The sequence below is a fragment of the Vanellus vanellus genome (genome assembly GCF_965231255.1).
Source record: "Vanellus vanellus genome assembly, chromosome: 12".
In the NCBI taxonomy this organism is placed as follows: domain Eukaryota; kingdom Metazoa; phylum Chordata; class Aves; order Charadriiformes; family Charadriidae; genus Vanellus; species Vanellus vanellus.
In genome coordinates, this window is record NC_138917.1 from 22095795 (window position 1) to 22116552 (window position 20758).

General features: G+C 41.6%; 1 protein-coding gene across 1 annotated transcript in view; it reads left to right on the forward strand.

The window, feature by feature from the left end:
• CNOT1 (CCR4-NOT transcription complex subunit 1) overlaps positions 1–20758 on the forward strand; it is a 61173-nt gene that overhangs the window by 33171 nt on the left and 7244 nt on the right. Inside the window, exons 22-40 of the mRNA XM_082489665.1 lie at positions 1055–1133; positions 2390–2620; positions 3982–4122; positions 5001–5180; positions 6255–6371; positions 6785–6895; positions 7484–7561; positions 7882–8059; positions 8522–8652; positions 9220–9516; positions 11796–11936; positions 12044–12148; positions 12751–12870; positions 13424–13615; positions 15382–15524; positions 16101–16209; positions 16301–16470; positions 17793–18024; positions 20109–20357. Of these exons, the coding sequence (XP_082345791.1) occupies positions 1055–1133; positions 2390–2620; positions 3982–4122; positions 5001–5180; positions 6255–6371; positions 6785–6895; positions 7484–7561; positions 7882–8059; positions 8522–8652; positions 9220–9516; positions 11796–11936; positions 12044–12148; positions 12751–12870; positions 13424–13615; positions 15382–15524; positions 16101–16209; positions 16301–16470; positions 17793–18024; positions 20109–20357 (3004 nt within the window). The remainder of the gene's footprint in view (positions 1–1054; positions 1134–2389; positions 2621–3981; positions 4123–5000; positions 5181–6254; positions 6372–6784; positions 6896–7483; positions 7562–7881; positions 8060–8521; positions 8653–9219; positions 9517–11795; positions 11937–12043; positions 12149–12750; positions 12871–13423; positions 13616–15381; positions 15525–16100; positions 16210–16300; positions 16471–17792; positions 18025–20108; positions 20358–20758) is intronic.

Below are 20758 nucleotides of genomic sequence, written 5' to 3' on the forward strand. Positions count from 1 at the left end.
TAATTCAGTGAATAATTCAGTCAGCTTGTTAGAAATGGGGTGAACGTAGTCATGCTTTACAGGTGCCTTGTAATGGAGTGCTAGTTGCACAATTCGTTACTGGAAGACTGGTTAGGAGCTAAGCTCTAGGACTTTGGTTTGACAGGGAAATCTCAAGTATGGCAAAAAGTATCCCAAAAAATCTTTTGCAAAGCTTTGAATGGGTTGCAGATAGAGGAAGCTCTCAAAGTAGGCTGCCATAGTAGCCGGGATTGTAGATCCACGGGAAAAATCTCCATTCTGGAAGAAGATACTTGAACTTGACAGGTATTAGAAAGCTTCCTGGAGTTATTTAATGACTAGAAATGTGTGGACTTGGAGTGTGGACTCATAAACAAGGACCACATTATCTTCTGTCCATACTCTCCTTTTATAGTTCATCTGCCCTGCAGTATTTCATCTGTAATAAGAGCTGTTTCTTGCAGCGTTCATGGATGGATATTGTGTTGTGGAGTTAGCTGAAGAGAGTGAATAAAAGACACTTAAGGCTGACATACTTGAGACTTAGCCACCATCTTACTCCTCTTAACCATTTTAAGCAGGACTTAAAGATTTTACTCTCAATGAGAAGTAACAGGGTCTAGTGTTCATAAGTAGAACTATAATAATTAGTGTGTGTAGGTGAGGCTTCTGTCTTGGGTGTTTGGGGCGCTCTGGTTTGCTATTTAAAATGCACTGAGCCAGACTAGAAATTACTTATCTGATACTCTTACTGCAAACACTGAATATAAATGCAATTGTGTGCTCAGTCAGAAGTATCAAGATGTAGGATAAGATGCCTCGGTGTGAATAAACCTTGTGTTTTGCTGTTAAATTAATTCATTTGAAATGGTTTTTGCAACAAAAAGCGCTTTGTAGAAAATGCTTTGTTTATAGCACAGCTGCTGTAAGCAGTCCAGAAATAATTCTGTGATGCAGTATAGGAATGACATCCCAGTGTTATATTTGTATTTCTCTGTAATGCTGTTTTTGATCTGGGCTTCTGTTTCTGACTAATGTGTATTTTGTCTGACAGATTGAAGGACTATCCCCAGTATTGTCAGCACTTGGCTTCTATTAGTCACTTTATACAGTTCCCACATCATTTACAGGAGGTGAGTGTGTTCATATTAGCACACTAGTTTTCTATGATTTTAAATTCTTTTGAGCAAATTCCTGTTTTCCTTTGGACAAATAGTCTGAGCTGTCACAATTTTAGGTAGTGTACGTCCACAGAATCAAATGCCTTGCCTCAAAGTTTTTGCCATGGGATGGGGTGGACAGGTCACAGTGGTTATCTGGTACCTCTTCTCTTTCCGTAAATCTGTTTGGGTTGCTTATCTTGAAATAACTGCCTGAATATAACTGCATGATCAACCAGTGCACGAGGGCCATGCCCAAAGGGTTTAAAAGCCTTCAGTGGATTCACATTCCAGTCCCTTAAGGGTTTGGAGTTTTCTTCTAAAATAGACCACATTCAACTGGGTTTGTACAGTTTCATACTCAGATAATCTAGATAAAGGTGAGAAAAATTTCATTCCTAAAGGTCTGATCAGAGTAATGGAAATACCCTGTAGTCAAAAGTGTAAAAGCAGTTTTGATCACGTGGTGCCTCAGAGGTGCTTTCACCGGTAGAAGTACAGAAAAACTAATCCCTGTGCTAGAGCTTGAGAGCATAATCCTAAATAAGGAAAAATGTTCAGCTCTAACATTAGGGTAGAGATGCCATCTACCCAAAGCTGCCAAGTCCAATAGCAGTCCCAAGTTCAGTAACAGGTTTCAGACCGTATGTCTTAAATGACAGCGTGTTGTCTGATGTTACAAATTTCTGGGTAAACGTATTGCGGTGGGAATGAAGCATATTTTCTGCTGTGGAGCTACTTTAGAGGATGTAAAATCTTAAAGTTGGCCATTTCAGAACTGTGGTTTTGCTTATTAACTTTGAACTTCAGGCTTTACTGTTTTTGTGTAGCAGTAGGAGTCCTTGGGGAAGACTTCTTACCTGCATTGTAGCCAGTTTCTTGATACTTGCACATTTCTCTTAGGCTCCTTCCCCTCTTTTGCACTACTATCCCAGGCCTGCAGGGGTGGGGGGGTTTGGCTAGTGATCTGTAAAATTTTACAGGTGTTGAGTCTCTTGATGCGTGGCATCAACCTGGTGAGGTCAGAGGTAGAGCTTGAGGCTCCTCTCCAGTAAGAAAGGAAGTAAATAATATGTGCTTTACAAGGGTGTATAATTGCAGTTTGCAGATTTCCTTAAAGGCATGAGTGTCAAGTGTCCGCAAACCTTTATACTGCTCACTCTGAAACTCAGCCTGTAGTCCTGTTGCTACGCGTGAACTTCTGTATGTGCTTATTCCCCCTGTTTTAGTACATAGAATATGGACAGCAATCCCGAGATCCTCCTGTGAAGATGCAGGGTTCAATCACCACCCCTGGAAGTATTGCACTTGCCCAGGCTCAGGCCCAGGCCCAAGTTCCAGCAAAAGCTCCTCTTGCTGGCCAAGTCAGCACTATAGTAACCACCTCAACCACCACCACTGTTGCAAAAACCATTACAATCACCCGACCAACTGGAGTCAGCTTCAAGAAAGATGTGCCGGTAAGCATTCTGTCACTCCAGTGCCCTCACTGGAGAAGCAAAGGAGTGAAGTTGCTGGTCTGGATTGAGTACATACAGCCAAAATCTGATTTAATTTCTGTACTACAGGTTCTCAAACCATGATCCGTATTTTATATCTAAAGCATATAATCTTTTAAAATATGACCAACACTTTTGTAGAGAGAAGGCCTTCTTGCTCATGAAGCTATAGAATTACTATGGTGTCGAGTAGAAGGGTGTTTATTGAGGCTTTAATTATCAAGACAATTACAGAACCATTGTTTTTCTTAATGACTTGCAATAAGACTCTTGAAATAGTTGGCAGCTGCTTGGAGGTTGAGAACGCTTACTGCATGCTAAATCATGTTTGACTTAGCAGTTCTGACTGCATTAGGTTTTTCAAATCTTTAGTCAAAGTTATTAAATCTAGTCAGAGTTATTAGAGGGGTGGCAGATTGATAGTATTGGCTGTTCCACAGAAGGTGTTGTGGCACGCTTGGTCCCATGTGTGCAGTGAGGATGTGTAGAGCTGTTACTGTGTGATAACTGATGCACTGTAATGTCAAGCCTTGCTTCCTGGCACTGTCTTTGTATAGTTCTCTTAAAAGAAGTGTCTCAAATTAAAGGAGGTGGAAGTCAAAGGGAGCTGGAAGTTGTGAGCGACTTTTGGGGAACAGTTCATAGTATAGCTACCAGTGCCTTTCACACCTGATGAAGTCATGTAGATGGCTGTTATTTTGAGGTGTTTATATTGCCCAATTTTAAACTCAAACTCACGATTGATATTTAAAACTGTATCTCCTTCCCCCTTAATTGCAGTGTACCAGGTGCTAAAGCCCTTGGCTTTAGACCTGCAGCTGTAGGGATGTGGGTCACATTCTATTGCCTTCCAGTTGGTGTACTTTCTCACAAGAGAAGCTCTGGGATTTCTCCTTCCCAAGGCGGCACTGAGGTGCTCCTGGAGACTCACCACTGTACAAAGTACTGCTCTCTATTGTACTGTGATTTTTCTCTGGGCTGACAGTGTATGCAGACAAAAAAAAGACAAAAGCACCCTAATGCTTTTGCAGACAAAAGCACCCTAATGGGGGCTTTTGCAGTGGTACCTATTATACACGAATGCAAATGCTGAAAGTTTTTTTTGTTACAGCAGCATTCTTCTGCTGGTGTTGATCATTGTTTGTAGGGTAAAAAAAATGACTTTGGCTTCATTAGAGCGCTGCTGAAAATGAATCTGAGACAGTAGATGTCACCTGAAAAAGCTCAATTCCTTTTTGCTTGACAGAACAGAGCAAAAGTGTCTTTTGATGTTGCCTCTAGGTGTTTAGACATCTAGTCTTAACTTATGGTTTTCCCTCCAGCCTTCCATTAATACTACCAACATTGATACGCTGTTAGTAGCAACAGATCAAACTGAGAGAATTGTGGAACCTCCAGAGAATGTCCAGGAAAAAATTGCTTTCATCTTCAATAATCTGTCTCAGTCAAATATGACACAGAAGGCAAGTATGGAAGAACATTAGTAAAATTCATTTTCTGTGTATTCCTGGAAACTCATTCTAAACTTGGGGGTGTTTCTAGAAAAATTCCAACTTGTAAAAATTTGGGGGGAACACACTGTAAAGAAATAGTAGTTTCCAACACTTTCTGCTTGAACCTCTTTGGAGTTAAAATTTTTCAGGGGAAGAGATGGATGAAAGATAGCTGTTCTTAATCTTGCTTTCTCCTACAAGTTTCTTTGTTTCCGTATAGCCAGATCCTTTGTGCCAAAGTATGTCTGTAATGCTTTGTTTTTGGAAAAGTGCTTCTAGGAGGTGCCTTGAATAATTGCTGGGTAGTCCTTTCTGATGTTTTTTTAATTTGAAAGGACTGAAAAATACTAACACAGGTTTCTGAATAACTTTAATACCAGTTCAAAGAAACGTTCACATCATAAATGGGCTGGGTACTGTTTGGTATTGCAAGGTTAAGCTGATGGACGTTTGTATTTCAAGCTGAAATTCCAGGAATTATTTCTGAACTAGTAGAAATCTCCGGTATTGCTGCCACCTGTGCTAGCTGTCTTGCAGACAGATGGATTTAACGTAAGGTGCTGACATTTATTTTGCAGTTATCTGGTAAAAAGCTGAGAAGTGGGGGAGAAGGAAACTGTTATGGCCTTGCTGGTTTTATGATTAAGTCTTTACTGTTTGGCCCGTTTTTTGGATAGTGAGACACTGATTTCAAAGCTATTTTTTTTAAAAAAAAAAAAAAGGCAAAAAACCTTAGTGCTACAAGCAATTGACTGAACATGACTGTGTTGGTCAGAGCTGACCCCAGAAGTTTGTGGTCACCTTCTCATGTCTTCTGTGGTGTGCTTTTTCCTCTGCTATGGAGACAGGTTGAAGAATTAAAGGAAACAGTGAAAGAAGAGTTCATGCCTTGGGTATCACAGTATCTTGTGATGAAGAGAGTCAGTATTGAGCCTAATTTTCACAGCCTATATTCAAACTTCCTCGACACACTTAAGAATCCAGAGTTTAATAAAATGGTTCTGAATGAAACCTACAGAAATATCAAGGTGAGTAGTGCAAGTTTTCTAATACTTGGGTAGATTTAAACATTCAAAAGTGTGCTGTTCTTGGGCTGTTTGCCTACTGTGTTGGTGGTCTTCAAATGTGGAATATCATTCAAAAATCTACTTGCTAGCTTACAATTGAATTAGCAGGTTACCTCTGAGTATACTAGGATTCTTCTGTTTTCAGTCAGGAATGTACAGAAAGACTTAATTCGAATTGAATAATGACAAGGCAAATCTGCATTTGAATGCTGTCATGTAGGTGGACTCTAAATTTGTGTGAGGTTTGCAAATTATAACCTAGGGGAGAATTGCTTAGAGTCTAATTCTATTGTGTGGGGAAAGTATAACTGTTTTGGACAAAGAAGAATAAAGGGGAAGGGGAGGGTTTAGACAGTGGGGGTGTAACAGCCAAAATTTACTAGAGGGCTAAGATAATGTGAAGGGGGGGAGGAGGAAGAAGCAGTAGCCCAGAAGAGATGAGCAGATGAGACAAGTTTGTCAAGCACTATTTTTAAACCTGTTGGTGGAATTTCCTGACTGCCATGGGTTACGCTGTAGTGCAAAAGAATCTCCTGGCTCTTTAGAGCATAGCTGACCTTGCTCTGTTCAGCTGATGCTCCTCCGAAGCTAAGGAACAGAACTAATGGTGGGATACTGGTGACATGATTCAAGTCTTGAAATAAGAATTAAACAGTTGCCCAAGAAGTGCAAAATGTAGCTTTCAGCTCTGTGATGAGTCGTTAAGAGGAAGCATTGCCTTCACAAGTTATACTTTACTAAGTGAGTAGTCATAACAGTCTTGACAGAGTAAATGGTCAGGTCTGGAAAAGTGTAATCCTCTTTTTTTTTTTTTTTTTTTTTGTTCCTCTTGAAGGAATTTTGAAATTGTTCCAGGACAGATTTATGGGATGCTGCCTTGAAGTGAAGGCTGCACTTGAGTAGCTCTGTAATGTGACTGATGCTTAGAACTTGATGTTCTAAAACTTTACATCTTAAGTCAGATCAGCTGTTGAATTTGATTTTGAGTTGGATTATCTTCCAGTTGTTGCTCGAGTTGCTTTTGTTTTTCATTAGGTGCTACTGACATCAGATAAAGCTGCAGCCAACTTCTCAGACCGTTCCTTGTTAAAGAACCTTGGTCACTGGCTGGGAATGATTACGCTGGCTAAAAATAAGCCCATCTTGCACACGGTGAGCTTCTGTCTTTACAGATTTGTTTGGCGTGAATTGGTATGCTGTTACTCAATAGCACAGGCTATTTGGGAAATTGTATCACTTTACTGTACCTCTTTTTGTGTCTGCTAGCGAAAAAGTACGATTCCAGAGTTGATCGTTTAAGACTTTGAAATATTTTTTTGTATCAGAAAAGTTAGTAGTTAAATTCTTGACAAAATAAATTAATTAACCCCATGTAAAAATGTGTATCTGTAAAGTTTTTGTTCACAGTAACTGCTGCTTAGTAGTTTGTAGAATTCAAGAACTGTCTTGACTCAACCTTCCCAATATGTTTTATAAGGAAATAGCGTGTGAGTGGAATTCTTGCAGTGCGCTTGTTTGTTTTCTCGACCTTCTTCCCCTTTTCAGTTGTTGATGGTGTTTTTCAGGATTTGGATGTGAAATCTCTGCTACTGGAAGCATACGTTAAGGGACAGCAGGAATTGCTTTATGTAGTGCCATTTGTTGCCAAAGTCTTAGAATCCAGTGTCAGGAGCGTGGTAAGTGACTTTGGGCTGACAGAGTTATTGCTCAAGTGGCAAAGTAAGATATTTTAGAAAGAAATCAGCTTTTTTTTCCCCAAAGTGAAAACTGATTGAATTTCATGGGGAGAAAGAAAAGGGATGTTAATGCTTAAAGTGAAGGAGTTCCATTTTGAGGGAAAGTACACAGCCATTGCATTTTTGCAGTCTAAATAGATGGTGTTAGCTGAACTGTGCTGTGGTATCCCTGAACAGAACTCTATTGAGAAACGGGAAGGATACCATTGAAGAGGTTCTAGGATTTTTTTTTTTTTTTTTTTTTTTAATTCCCCCTGCCCCCCTTTGACCCTGATCAGCTGTTGTCAGTTCTGTTTGACATAGAACTGAGCCCTCAGAAGGGCCAAGTCATTGTGTTTCCAGTTTAATGTTTAGCATCCTAATGCAGTTCCAGTCAAACGGAATACTAAATTCAGACCTAATTGCAGCTGTGCAAACTTCCAGGGCTGTATGCACACATAGCTGTTCATGTTTCAAAAACTTCTAGTCATAAGTTATCCAAATGATTCAAGAAGTTGGTGTAATACTGCTCTCCTCTTTCTCTTGTAGGTCTTCAGGCCTCCAAACCCGTGGACAATGGCCATTATGAATGTTTTAGCTGAGCTACATCAAGAACATGATCTAAAAGTAAACTTCTGTTTTTCTTTTCTATACCTACTGAGTGTGAGGTTTTCTTGATGTACCAGTCAAGAAGGATGTTGTGGAGGACCAAATTTTGCTTCTCGCTGCTTTAGTGTGGGGAGAATTGGGCATTGCTTAATTTGGTAGAACTTGGATGAAATTCTTCTGCTGTGAGGTCAGCATGCAAGATGTTTGTCTAATCCTCAGTCATTATTAAAGTCTCTACAATGCATGGGGTTAGAATGGGAAACCTGGGAGCTGAGTGCCCCAGTATATGTTTCGGGTAGTTTCCATGTGACATAACCTAAACTAGAATTGTTGTGCAGTTGAATCTGAAGTTTGAGATTGAGGTGCTCTGCAAGAATCTTGCACTAGACATCAATGAGCTGAAACCTGGAAGTCTCCTGAAAGATAAGGATCGTCTGAAAAATCTGGATGAGCAGCTATCTGCTCCAAAGAAGGATGTGAAGCAACCAGAAGAACTACCACCCATCACAACAACTAGTGAGTACATTTCAAGTAAAACTTGTATAGTTGGTTCTGGGTTCTAATAAGACAGGTTATGCTATTGCAAAGAAGAATGTAAAGCTATATACCCTATTGTAACATTGCTGAATGCTTGGGATCACAGTTGGGGATGGGAAGGGAATGGAAGCCATCCTGAGGGCTAACTCTGCATGTGTTGTATGTAGCTGCTCCTTAGAAGGGAGTGAGGCAGGATGATCTATTGAGACATCAGGGGCTAAACTGAGTCGTAACAAACAGCTCTGTTAAAATATGCTGAAGCCAGTTTGGTACTAATCATTGGGAAAATGGAGAATAAAAATTGCTTGATAAGTTTAGGAGGCTTCACGGTCAGACTTTCGTTTCTTGGTCACTTGCTGGTTTAAATGAGAATTATATTCTTCCATTATAAGCACTTGCTTTTCAGTCATGGTTCAATGCAAACATCCTTGTATTCTATAGCTGCTTCTACAACTCCAGCTACCAGCACCACTTGTACAGCCACAGTTCCTCCACAGCCCCAGTACAGTTATCACGACATCAACGTCTATTCTTTGGGAGGGTTGGCTCCACATATTACCTTAAATCCAACGGTAAGTTTTAGAGCTGAATTGGTTTGCTAAAAGAATTCTTGCCACCAGTGTTGCCATAGATCTCAGCTGCTGGAAGCAGCATTTTCTAAGTTGAAGCTATTGGAGAATCACTTCTCAAAAGTAATGGGGAGGGTGAGCGCTAATGAGTAGTCAAATGGAGAACTTTAGGGGTGATTAGTGGGTAGCTAACAAAATTTCTCATGGTCAAGTGATCTGTTGCTGTGAAATTTACATTAGTATCCAGTTTATTTCTGGCAATAAGTGTCAGTTGGGGTAGTTGCTATCAGGACATAAGCTTAAAAAGAGCTTCTGTGTTCCTTAAGAGCATCTTAGCTCTTGAGTTACCCTTTGCATTGTGCTCAGTTGCAACTTTGGAAGAAAAATGGTCATACGTCACAGTTTCAGAATCACCGAAGTCTGTAGTAGCTGCATGTGGAACACAGGAGTGCTGCGCTGTAGACAAGTTGTGACAGTAAACTTAAAATTTGTTCAGAAAATGTGAATGTCTAGGGTAGATGGGATTCCAGTTTACTTTATTCTCACTTAACTTTCCAAATCCTCTTCCAGATTCCGCTGTTTCAAGCCCACCCGCAGCTGAAGCAGTGTGTGCGGCAGGCGATTGAGCGAGCAGTGCAAGAGCTTGTCCATCCGGTGGTCGATCGGTCCATTAAGATTGCCATGACTACTTGTGAACAGATAGTCAGGAAGGACTTTGCACTGGATTCAGAGGAGTCACGAATGCGTGTTGCCGCGCACCACATGATGCGGAACCTGACTGCTGGGATGGCCATGATTACCTGCAGGGAACCTCTGCTGATGAGCATAGCTACCAACTTGAAAAATAGTTTTGCTACTGCACTGAGGGTAAGAGTCGCATCATCTGAAGCTTATTTCCAGCTTGCAGGGCTGGAGACATCCAGCATTAGCAGATCAGTTCTCCACGCTGTAGGCTTGTTGATTCATTACATGGCATAACTAGTGTGGATGTGGATTTAGTGGACAAGTGTCTCGTGACTCTTGTGGAGTTATAGTGATAAGACTGTGCTGAAATTACAGCTCATGACAAACATTCTTAAGCCTGTAAGGTGAGTATTCCTGTATTGCGGACAAAATTCCGAACTACCTTTTTATTTTGCCCCAGTGTTCTCCACAGTTTGATTGCATCGCAGAAGCCTTGAAGTGCTTATCTTTCTGTGAGTTTTGGGGTAGGAAACCTAGAGTGGGGAGAACAGAATTGATTCTGGGACTTTCTGGTGATGTCTTCGATTATCAAGAAGCATGTATGTTTCAGGCAGACTTTATCTACTTGTGCTGTTAGCAGATAGGTAGCTAAGATTTTTCCGCACAGCTGCTTAATTCATTGGGGTTTTTAGAGGATATTTTCAGGTCTCTTCATGAACAAAATTTCAGCTAAGTGCTAGCTTCCCCTTGGCTAAATGGAACATAGTTTGTGAACTGCTGGCCAGATGTACAAAGCAACTGCTACCCAGAAAACTTGCTGTACTTGCCATTAGTGTCAGCAACAGACACAAGAGCATAAGGATCTTGGAAAGATCAAGACATTGCTGTCCTTTCAGGGATTAAAACAATTACAAAGGACTGCCTACCTCTTGCTTAAGGGCATGTCACTATTTCCCATCTGTCAGGGAGTGACAGTGCAAAGGCCCTTTTGCAATGGGCTTACTCCCTTGCGTGGTCTGAAGGGAGCACAAAATGTTAGAAAAAATTGCATCTGCAGGTATGGGATGGATAGTCCATGGTGTAACTTGCAGGACTCAAAACACTACTGACAACAGAACTTCAAGTAACTTGATTGCTGAGATGAAGAGCAGAAGCATACAAATTAATCTTACTCATCCATCTTAAGTACAAGAATGGGAGTAGACAGCTTTAATATTGCTTTGTTAATGTGTGAGCTGAGCCAGTGACTGCTGTTAGCAGCTGTGCTGACAGTTTTGGTGTCAAGCTAGTGACCGTAAGAGAAAGCACTGTTGTCCTCTGGGTGAGAGGGGCACAAGTATTTCTCTAGTCTTACTGTGTTTCATCGGATGTGACTACAGTTCAGATAGGGAGAGAGCTGGAACAATGCTGATTATCTTTTGGGTAGCACAAGAAGGCTGAGATGTGACGTGAGTTTTGGAGGCAGGGTGAACACAGACCAGTGTTAGAGCTGGGCATATCTGCCAGGTACGATGTGCCACTGAAGAACGTGCGTAAGCAAAAGTAATTCAAGTTTTGTGGAAGACTAGGTGCTGTGTATTGTGGCGTTTGCAAAATGTTACATTTTCATAGTGTTTGACATAGTAGTCAAGGGGTTTTTTAATCCCTGAAGATGTATGGCATTGATAAAGGGCCAGTTGAAAGTCTAAGGAAGTTTTCTTAAGGGGCAGTTATAGAAAACACCATGTTGCAGAAAAAGTGCCGTACAAGACAGAAAAATACACATCTGGCTTATTGTATGAAGTGGGTTAACGAGTTAGAATTTCTTTCATTTGAAAGAAGCGGTGTAGTTTTCAGGTATCAATGAAATAGGGGTAGATCTTAATGGACAAGGAAATCCAAGTAGATTGGACTGTTTGCGTTTATATGTGTATTCCATTTCCAGTGGGAGTTGCTGCTTTGCACCCTGGAAAATAAGTCCATCCGTTCAAGGTTCTCTTAAAACAGACCTGAGAAGGAAAGAAGAAAATCTGTATCAGAAAGGGAACCTGCTGATAACGGCTACTGTTCTGCATTGATAGTGGTGCACCTTTGTCTTCTGATTACAACCTGGGAAGTGGTTGGAATGGAACTTTCAGGCTGTGATGCAAGGCTTGCTTTTCCTGCATTAGCATCTCTTGTATGTGCGTCAGTCGAAAGCAGGTCTTTATTTCTATGCCCTGGAGATAGGTTGGTGGAGAAGATGGAGAACCTCCTGCTGTTTTGTTCCTTGTTGAAAGTCTTTACTGTTGTCTTGCCTCCATGTTTTATTCAAAGCTATGCAAAATTAAATTTATTATTGTATATTTCATGCAAAGAGAGTGCATTCCTAAGAGCATTCCTTTTTATTGCTGGTGTTCTATATAGGCAGTGGTGCAGATTTTAAGGCTAGTAATACACAGGGAAAATGTACAGCCTTCACTGATTATTGTGGTTTTCAATAGGCAGCCTCCCCACAACAGAGGGACATGATGGAGCAAGCAGCTGCCCAGTTAGCGCAGGATAACTGCGAACTAGCATGCTGCTTCATCCAGAAGACGGCTGTGGAAAAGGCAGGCCCTGAGATGGACAAGAGGCTCGCAACTGTGAGTATGGGATTGCTGTCTTTTAAAAGAATAACACGTGTATATATATATATATCTAGGCTTAGTATCTAAAATTCAATGTGGTGTGTTTGGGTTTTTTCCACCAGGAATTTGAGCTCAGAAAACATGCTAGACAAGAGGGCCGTCGGTACTGTGATCCTGTTGTGTTAACTTACCAGGCGGAGCGGATGCCAGAGCAGATCAGGTTAAAGGTATGAACTGAGTTATGTTTTGATGCTGCTCTTCGCCCCTCCTGATCATGAAAAGTGGATTGCACAGCCTCAGCTGAGCAATCCTGTGTATTGTTAGTCTCGTCTAACAGTGGGACTGCTAATAGATTGATCAGTAATAGAAGCACGTGAATATGTTGTTCCAAAATGAGTGTTCATATCATTTTCCTCAATTCCTTGAGGACATTAAAAGTCCTGTCTTTTGTTCTGTGCTGTTCCTTTCACTGAAAGATGATTAGTCTGTTTTGTTGTCTTGTCTCCTTTATATTTTCTTCCCTTAAAGGACATACAGTGTGCTCTCAGCAGAGCATTTCTCTTCTGCATCAGAGACCTATGAAGCCAGCATTCAGTTATTCCTGTTTCTGGGAATGTGAGTTGCAATTGTAGGACAAAAGTCCTTCTGTTAGGAGGTGCAGCAGGGCAGATAGGACCCCAGTGCAGAGCAGCTGAATCCTACTTCATAATGTCTAGGCCACTCTGTTCAAGAACGTGACTGTGCAGCTACCTGTTACACAAACTGCCCTCGTTCCTTCTTGCCAAGGTGCTTAACAATGAGGTTAATGCCTGTTCTTGTCATTGCAAAGGTTGGAGGTGTGGACCCAAAACAGCTGGCTGTTTATGAAGAGTTTGCACGCAATGTCCCTGGCTTCTTGCCTACCAATGACTTAACTCAGCCTACAGGATTCTTGGCTCAGCCTATGAAGGTAGAGATTTCTGAATTAATCGGCTTGAGACTACTATGGCCCTTTTGGGGAAAGTTGCAGAACTTGTCCTTTGCTAAAAAAACTAGTAAGAATTGGGCATTTATATTGCTTGGGTATAGTGGTTGAAAGATGCATTAGTTTTAATGCCAGACTAATGGCAACATAAAACTTATATCCAGTCTTAGGGGTTCATAATGCAAACTGGGACAAGATCTGGTAGTTTTAGTAGCGGTGAAACACTACTCAAATCTCAGGTTACTTTTGTGGGAAGATCATGGATGGCAAGCATGGATTTTGAGATAATGAACAGGTTTTTATATGCATACTTGGTCTTAATCAAGACTATACTTGGTGCTAGAATCATTTGCTAGTTATTTTTCAGAGCTGAATTTGCTCATATTTGTGTATTTAAAATGCCAGCATAACTAATGACAATACTGTAGAGATCTAAACTCTGGGTGCTATGATTTCCAAAGCAGAATAGCCTATCAGTATTTGGGTTTCACAAATACAATCCTTGAAAAATCACTCATTCCCACTTTCTGTTAAGCAGCAAGCTTGGGCTACAGATGATGTAGCACAAATCTACGACAAATGTATGACAGAACTGGAGCAGCACCTGCAATCCATTCCACACACCCTGGCCATGAATCCTCAAGCTCAAGCGTTGCGTAGCCTCTTGGAGGCTGTGGTAGTGGCTCGTAACTCCCGTGATGCTATTGCTGCACTTGGGCTACTGCAGAAGGTGAGTGTTAACTACTCTTCTACTGTAACAACTCCCCTGGAGTTATTACTCATCTGGTTCGCGGATTGTCTTGATGGTGAGTGTGTATCTTCATGCATCCTGTGGAACTTGCTTGGTGAACAATACTGAACAATCGCTGTCTTTGGAAGTTCAGTAAATACAATTGGAAGAGGACCATGGGGTTCACTTGGTGTTTTGTACATGTGGTGGCTGGGCTGCTGTGGGAAGAAGCAGGTACAGAATCCTGGGACTTTGGGGAGTTTTGTTCAGATATGGCAAGTAGAGAGCTGTTGGACTCCAGAATAGCCTTTGATCTCAGGATGATTTGGAGGCTAAGACGATGTTTGAACCACCCGTGCAGGTGTAGTACTGGATTTATAGTGGCACGCTTGGGGATTGTATTTTGCAGTAGCTGATAAATGCAGTTGCACGGTGGGCTGACCCTGGCCAACAGCCAAGCATCCATCCAGCAGCTTGCTCATTCTGCTCTCCTCCAGGACAGGGAGAAAATTAGAGGGAAGGCAAGATGACTTGTTCATTCAGATTATGACAGCTCAGTAGAGAAAGCAAAGGCTGTGTCCATAAACAAAATAAAACAAAAATCACTACTTCCTATCAGCAGGCAAGTGTCTAGCTGCTCCTGGGAAAGCAGGGCTTCAGAGCATGTAATATTGGCTTGGGATGGCAAATGTTATAATCATGAATGCCCCCCTTCATCCTCTTTCTCCTGATCTTTTATTGCTGAGCATGATGTCATATGCTATGGCAGATCTCTGTTCTGTTTGGGTCAGCTGTCCCGGCCGTGTTGCTTCCCAACCTCTTGCCCATCCTCAGCCTACCCACTTGGTGGGGGAGGCAGAGTGGGAAAGAGAAGGCCTTGATGCTGTGCAAGCGCTGTTCAGCAATTGGCAAAACACTGGTGCTCTGCCAATGCTGTTTCAGCCACAGATCCAAAGCACAGCACCATATGGGCTGCTCTGAAGAAAATTAACTCCATCCCAGCCAGAACTAGCAGACTGTACTGGGTGGGGAGTGTTGCCGTGAGCTCTGCGAGCTGAGCTGGCATCAGTGCCTGTGTGGTCGTGCAGAGCGGGGTGATAGATGTGGAGAAAAATCCGTTTGAGTATAGTGGATGGACACTGAGCTATCTGCACGAGGAGCCAAGAAGAGCAGCGAAACAAATGTAAATGGAAGCTGGAAACCACTTCAAGGGAGGGTCTTTATTCTTGGCTGATGGTGCCCATACCTGTTAAATGATCTAGTCCTGACTAGGGCTTGAACAGGTAAATTATGCTGCCCCTGTAAGACTCATCTTCCATTTGCTATAGACTCACAGATGCACCTGAGTGCTGCAGCTCTTTGCCTAAAGAACCTGATAGCTGACCTCTGGCAGGTTCTGTAAATTCTTTCATGTAGTTTTTTGTGAGCCTTATGCAGAATTGCTCGTGAGGAGGCATTGACTTAGAGATTTGTGCTGCAGCACAAACTAATGTGATCTTTCATACTACTCGGTGCATAGAAAAGGCCAGTGGGGCATAGTGAGACCATAGGCTTGTCTGTGGTAGTCCAGCTGCGTACAGTGAATGTGTGGATGCTGTCGTAGCTGATAAAATCTTGCATAGCCTTATCAAGGTGACAGCAAAATAACTAAATTGGGTTTTGCGTGTCTGCTGAGTCTTCTGGTGATAACTCTTGCTCATCTAATTTGCAGAAGATTTGGAAGAGGACTTTTTTTTTCCTCTGCTAACAGGTTGCATCTATTCTAGGCTGTAGAGGGCTTACTGGATGCTACCAGTGGGGCAGATGCTGACCTTCTGCTGCGCTATCGTGAGTGTCATCTGCTTGTGCTGAAGGCTTTGCAGGACGGCCGTGCATATGGAACTCCGTGGTGTAATAAACAAATTACTAGGTCAGTTATGACACAATAAGAACACTGGTATAGCTTTCATCATCTTTTGGGAGTTACTGTGTTATTCAGAATAACTTGCCTGTTAATATTTTGCATTGCTGCAATTTGGACAGATAAAAAAAAATAACTAGCTTTTTTGTCAAAATAAACTAGACCTTCTGATAGTGCTGCTTCATCCTAGAACACAATAGGAATCTTTAATGGAATTAAGGATTAGCAATTCTTTGGGTTTTTTCTCCTTTTACAGAGAATGTTTCTACATGCTGTCACAAAGTAGGTGACATGGCATATGCCTGCAGCAGAAGCATTAGTGCTTCAGCTAGATATGCTACTTTGTCCTCAGAAGAGAGGCTTCTTATGCTTAATAAACAAAGTCTTGAAGGGCTCTTGTGACCCAGCAAAAGCTTGAGGCTCATGACTGTTCCTGAACTCAAACGTTACCTTAGAGAATGCTGTCAAAGAGGCTTCTTTTGGAGCTGAGTCATGAATCACAGTGAATGGCACAGTTTCTGCAGTGTTAGATTTGAGTTGCTTTGCTTAAATGGTATGCTTGTTAAAAGAAGTCCAATTCTTCAGGTGCCTGATTGAATGCAGAGATGAGTACAAGTACAATGTGGAAGCCGTGGAGCTGCTAATCCGCAATCACCTTGTTAACATGCAGCAGTATGACCTTCACTTGGCACAGGTAAAGGCAACCTGCTCTTTTGGAGAAGTTTTATGGTCGGTGCCCTGTAAGATTTGTGGTTGAACTTTAATTGCCTTTTTCATGTCGACAGTCAATGGAGAACGGCTTGAACTACATGGCTGTGGCATTTGCCATGCAGTTGGTAAAGATCCTGTTGGTGGATGAGAGAAGTGTCGCTCACGTAACAGAGGCAGATCTGTTTCACACAATTGAGACACTCATGAGGATTAACGCTCATTCCAGAGGAAACGCCCCAGAAGGGTGAGATTGAAAATCCTGTGCGGTATATTACTTCTCGAGCTCATTTATGATTTGAAATGTTATATGGGCAACGTCTCATATCATTCAATCACACAGCTTTAAACTTTCTCTAGGGCTGCAGTCCTACGTTAGCTTAAACTGACACTTTAATGTAATTGTGCTGAATTTATGTCAAAATAGAGGCAGCTGCAGCCTGGTGTCAAACTGAGTGCTTGAGCAGGAAAATTTTCCTATGCACTGTGCTCCAAAATACTGTGGTACTGTAAGAAACTTGCTTTAATTCCTGCTTTATCTCAAATTTAGGCAGTATTCTTACCTGTTTAAATTTAAAATATCTAGGTATTAATAGGGTTATTTGCTAATTGCAAGCAATTCATTGAATTAGACAATCCTGTTTCTGTTTCTTTAGACAGTTTTCTGTTCAGAATCTATGAACCAATCGTCCACCAATCTCGCATGGTTTGTGTATCCACCAGCAGATAATTGGGCAGCAAATGTTGCCACAGCATCTGGAAATACCTGTGGGACTTGTGGGCATCTCATTACTAAGGTGGAAGCAATTGCTCCTAGGTTTGAGAAAGACACGGATCGGAGCTTGGAGAACTCCAGTTTGCTGTGAGAGAACCAGGTGGTGGTGGCGGCAGTGTCTACCACTACCAAGACAAGTTAGTGGGAGCTCCCAAAACAAAGGTCCTTTCATCTGTGGTTGGGGTGGGTCTTCGCTGTATGAATTGACTTTCACCGCAGCCAAATTTAGTGCCCTGCCGCGACTGAGAGACAGGACGCAGCTTGATGCAAGCAGAAAGTCCATTTATTGTGTGCAATCATTCATTTATATATACTTACATTAACTACGTGTTTTTAAACAGAATGAGTTCTTTTGTTCATAGACTGTTCACACAGCTGCATCTAATTGGTCAGAGATTCACACTAGCAAACGTACCTTATCTTGAAGGACCAAGACCTGCTCAGTCAGGCTGTTTAGCACTGGCGTCTCACTATCTTGGAGGATTTTAGGGCTTCTGTAATCTGGAAAAGTTGAAGCTATTTCTAGTACACATGGTGCTTCGTTGGAGCACACTGCTGTATGAATTGGGGTGGAACTTCAAAGCTTGCATGACTTCAGTGTTCATTCTTTCATCATAAATGTATCTGCTTTCATGACTTATTTCTGCTATTCCAGTGAGGACTGGAAGATACGAAGATTTAGTATAAGAAATAATTTGCTTTCTTTCAACTATATTTGACTGACCTTCCAGTTCCCGCACCTTCTCGGGGAGGAGAAATTCTAACCCAGCTCTTGTTCTGGTCTGTTGCATTAGATTACCGCAGCTGATGGAAGTGGTCCGATCAAACTATGAAGCAATGATTGACCGTGCTCACGGAGGTCCCAATTTCATGATGCATTCAGGAATTTCCCAAGCCTCTGAATACGATGATCCGCCAGGTCTGAGGGAGAAGGCAGAATACCTGCTGAGGGAGTGGGTGAATCTCTACCATTCAGCTGCAGCGGGCCGTGACAGTACCAAAGCGTTCTCTGCGTTTGTTGGACAGGTAGAGCTTTTGGAAAGAAAGGTGCTTTTTATTCAACATAAGTAGGGTGTGATGCCCTCCATTTTAAAGCAGTGTAATAACCTATTTTAGGCATCCTTTTGAAACTTTCAGGCAGTTGGCTGTCAAAATTTTGACGATAAAGTTCCATAGAAGCTGCTACCCTTCACCAAATCATGTTCTCCAGATACTGTAGCAACGAGCTGTCTGTTCAGACCATGAGCTTTGGGATAAGTCTGGTGGGAAAAGAACTTCAGCTGAGATAGCTATTGGGAATAGTTCTGACGTGCTCTGTGTAATAAAGCTTGACTGGTGTCGCTCCTTATGGGTGACAGTAAAAGTTCTGACAACCTACAGAAGGAAATTGTTAATAGATGGAGATGCTGGTAAATTGTTTCAGACCACGTGAACAAGAATCCTTTTTCTAACTGGAATCGTTAGAGTGAGGAAAAGCTTGAAACTTCATTAGCTAAAGTGGTGCCTAAATTTAAACAGCCGCCAGCTTTTCACTCCAGGGCACCTTAACAGATGTGATGAACAGCACACATCTATCTGCCTTCTAGGTGTGACTGGGAAGGGTGATGCCCACAATCGCCCAACACATGTGGTCACAAACTCCCTATATATCTGCAGTCATCTTCCTAAAACTCTGTTCTAGCAGCTCTGACTGCAGCTGCAGGGAAGTCCCTGACTTAGTCTATTTGCATTGTGTTCTCTTTAAATTTCTGTGTTAATACCAAACAAATGCTACAGATTTTGCAGCTACTGACAAAAAGAAGTTCAAGCTATGAAGTATGAATAAAGAACTTGACTGATGCTGTGATTTTTTTTTTTTTTTTTTATGTGACTTTAGTGTCCTCGTGTACAGGCTTGTAGCCAGCTTTCTGTTGGTCTGGCTTCTACTGCATAGCATTTTTTTTTAATGTTTTTAATGGGTCTTGTGTTAAACCCACTTTTTTTAAGAAGTTTTACCTCTTCATGTGACCTCACTCTTTTTATACCTTCAAGTATTCTTACTTATAAAGCATACTGCAGTATACTCAGAATACTCGGTGCACTTATGTCCTGCTTCACTCTTTCATCACACTTGTTTGCTTACCTCTTATACATATTTGATCAGACTTGAAATAGCAATTGAAATATATCCCAAGTGCAGTGTTTACATACCCTTTTTTCTTTACAGGCTTTAGCTATGAGTTTTAAAGGAGTATTTTTTTAATGACTGCATTAAACAAGGTTTTGTTACTGAACTTAAAAGACCATAATTTTGGCTGCTTGAAGGCAGATGCATGAATTGCTTTTTAAAAAAAAAAAAGTTTCTCCAGAAATACTGGAAGTTCTCCAAGAGTTAACAATTCTGCTCTTTACATAGTTTCATGTCTGTGCAGTAGGATTTTAGAAGTAAGATGCTTTATTCAAAACCCAGAGGCTTCCTGCAGTGTAACTTGTTTCATTTTTGATGGCTTTAATACTGTGGGTAACAAAAGGATGTCTTTTTTTTTTTTTTTAATATATGTATGTTATTAAAAACAAGCCCCCAGTGCAAATTGAACAAAAAAAGCCCACCCAGTCTTTCTCTGCATGTAATGGTCTGGTAAGGAAAACTCACTCTCCAAATGCAGTTTGCTTCTACAGAATGTTGCTGTAAAATAATGATGGTTCCTGAGCTGGTAGCTGAAGTCTGCCCTTCCCAGAGCTTATACACCTAAAGGCCTGACAGACCGCCCTGCTCCTGCCTCTTGCTGTCCCTCATGCAAGGTTGAATGCTGGTGGCAGGACAGGCACTGAACAGGCTCCTCAACCGTGCTGATGGTTGAAAAGAACTGGGATCAAAAAGACCATTTGGGAGTAGATGTCTTTGCTAAAATTGTCTTGCCACCCTCGAGTTGCCTTGGAAATATTCATCTTGGGGGAAAAGTAGTAGAGATGGCTTAGTACCCATGTATCTTGAGAGTCTGGTAAAAACTAATTGTGCCAGGCAAGGTGGGTGCTTTGTAAAATGTGTGTTGTTTGAATTAAGTTGTAAAATGAACTTTCTGTGGTTTACGGTTCTGACTTTTTTTTTTTTTTTCCCCTTTTGTGGATAGATGCATCAGCAAGGAATCCTGAAAACAGATGACCTGATCACCCGCTTTTTCCGTCTTTGCACCGAAATGTGTGTTGAAATCAGCTATCGTGCTCAGGCTGAGCAACAGCACAATCCTGCTGCCAACCCCACTATGATTCGAGCCAAGTGCTACCACAATCTGGATGCCTTTGTGCGGCTTATTGCACTGCTAGTGAAGCACTCTGGAGAGGCGACCAACACAGTTACAAAGATCAACCTCCTGAATAAGGTTGGAAAGCTTTTTTTTGTGCATTTAAAGTGCATAATTTGGTGTACTTGAGCTGATAAAAGTGAAATGTACACCTTAATGCAGTCTACTGCTAAAATATCAGATGAGGCCCTTAACAGGTTGGTCACTGAATTGAAACTGTTGAGTGGAGCATCAGGATGCCAAGTGGCTTTCTTGTTCACAAAGATTTCATACCAAACAAACCTGCAACTCACCTCTGTGCCTTGAAATGAAAAAGTCCAGCTGCTGTTGTTTTGAGGCATTAGAAAGTGTGGATGAGGTTGGCGATTCCTGGGTGTCTGCCTTGATTTTGTGAGGGTTTTGTCTATACTATATTCTTACAGTCCTTGGTTTATGGCTAGATATTCTTAGGGAATTAAGACCTTCCAACACTGCCCAGT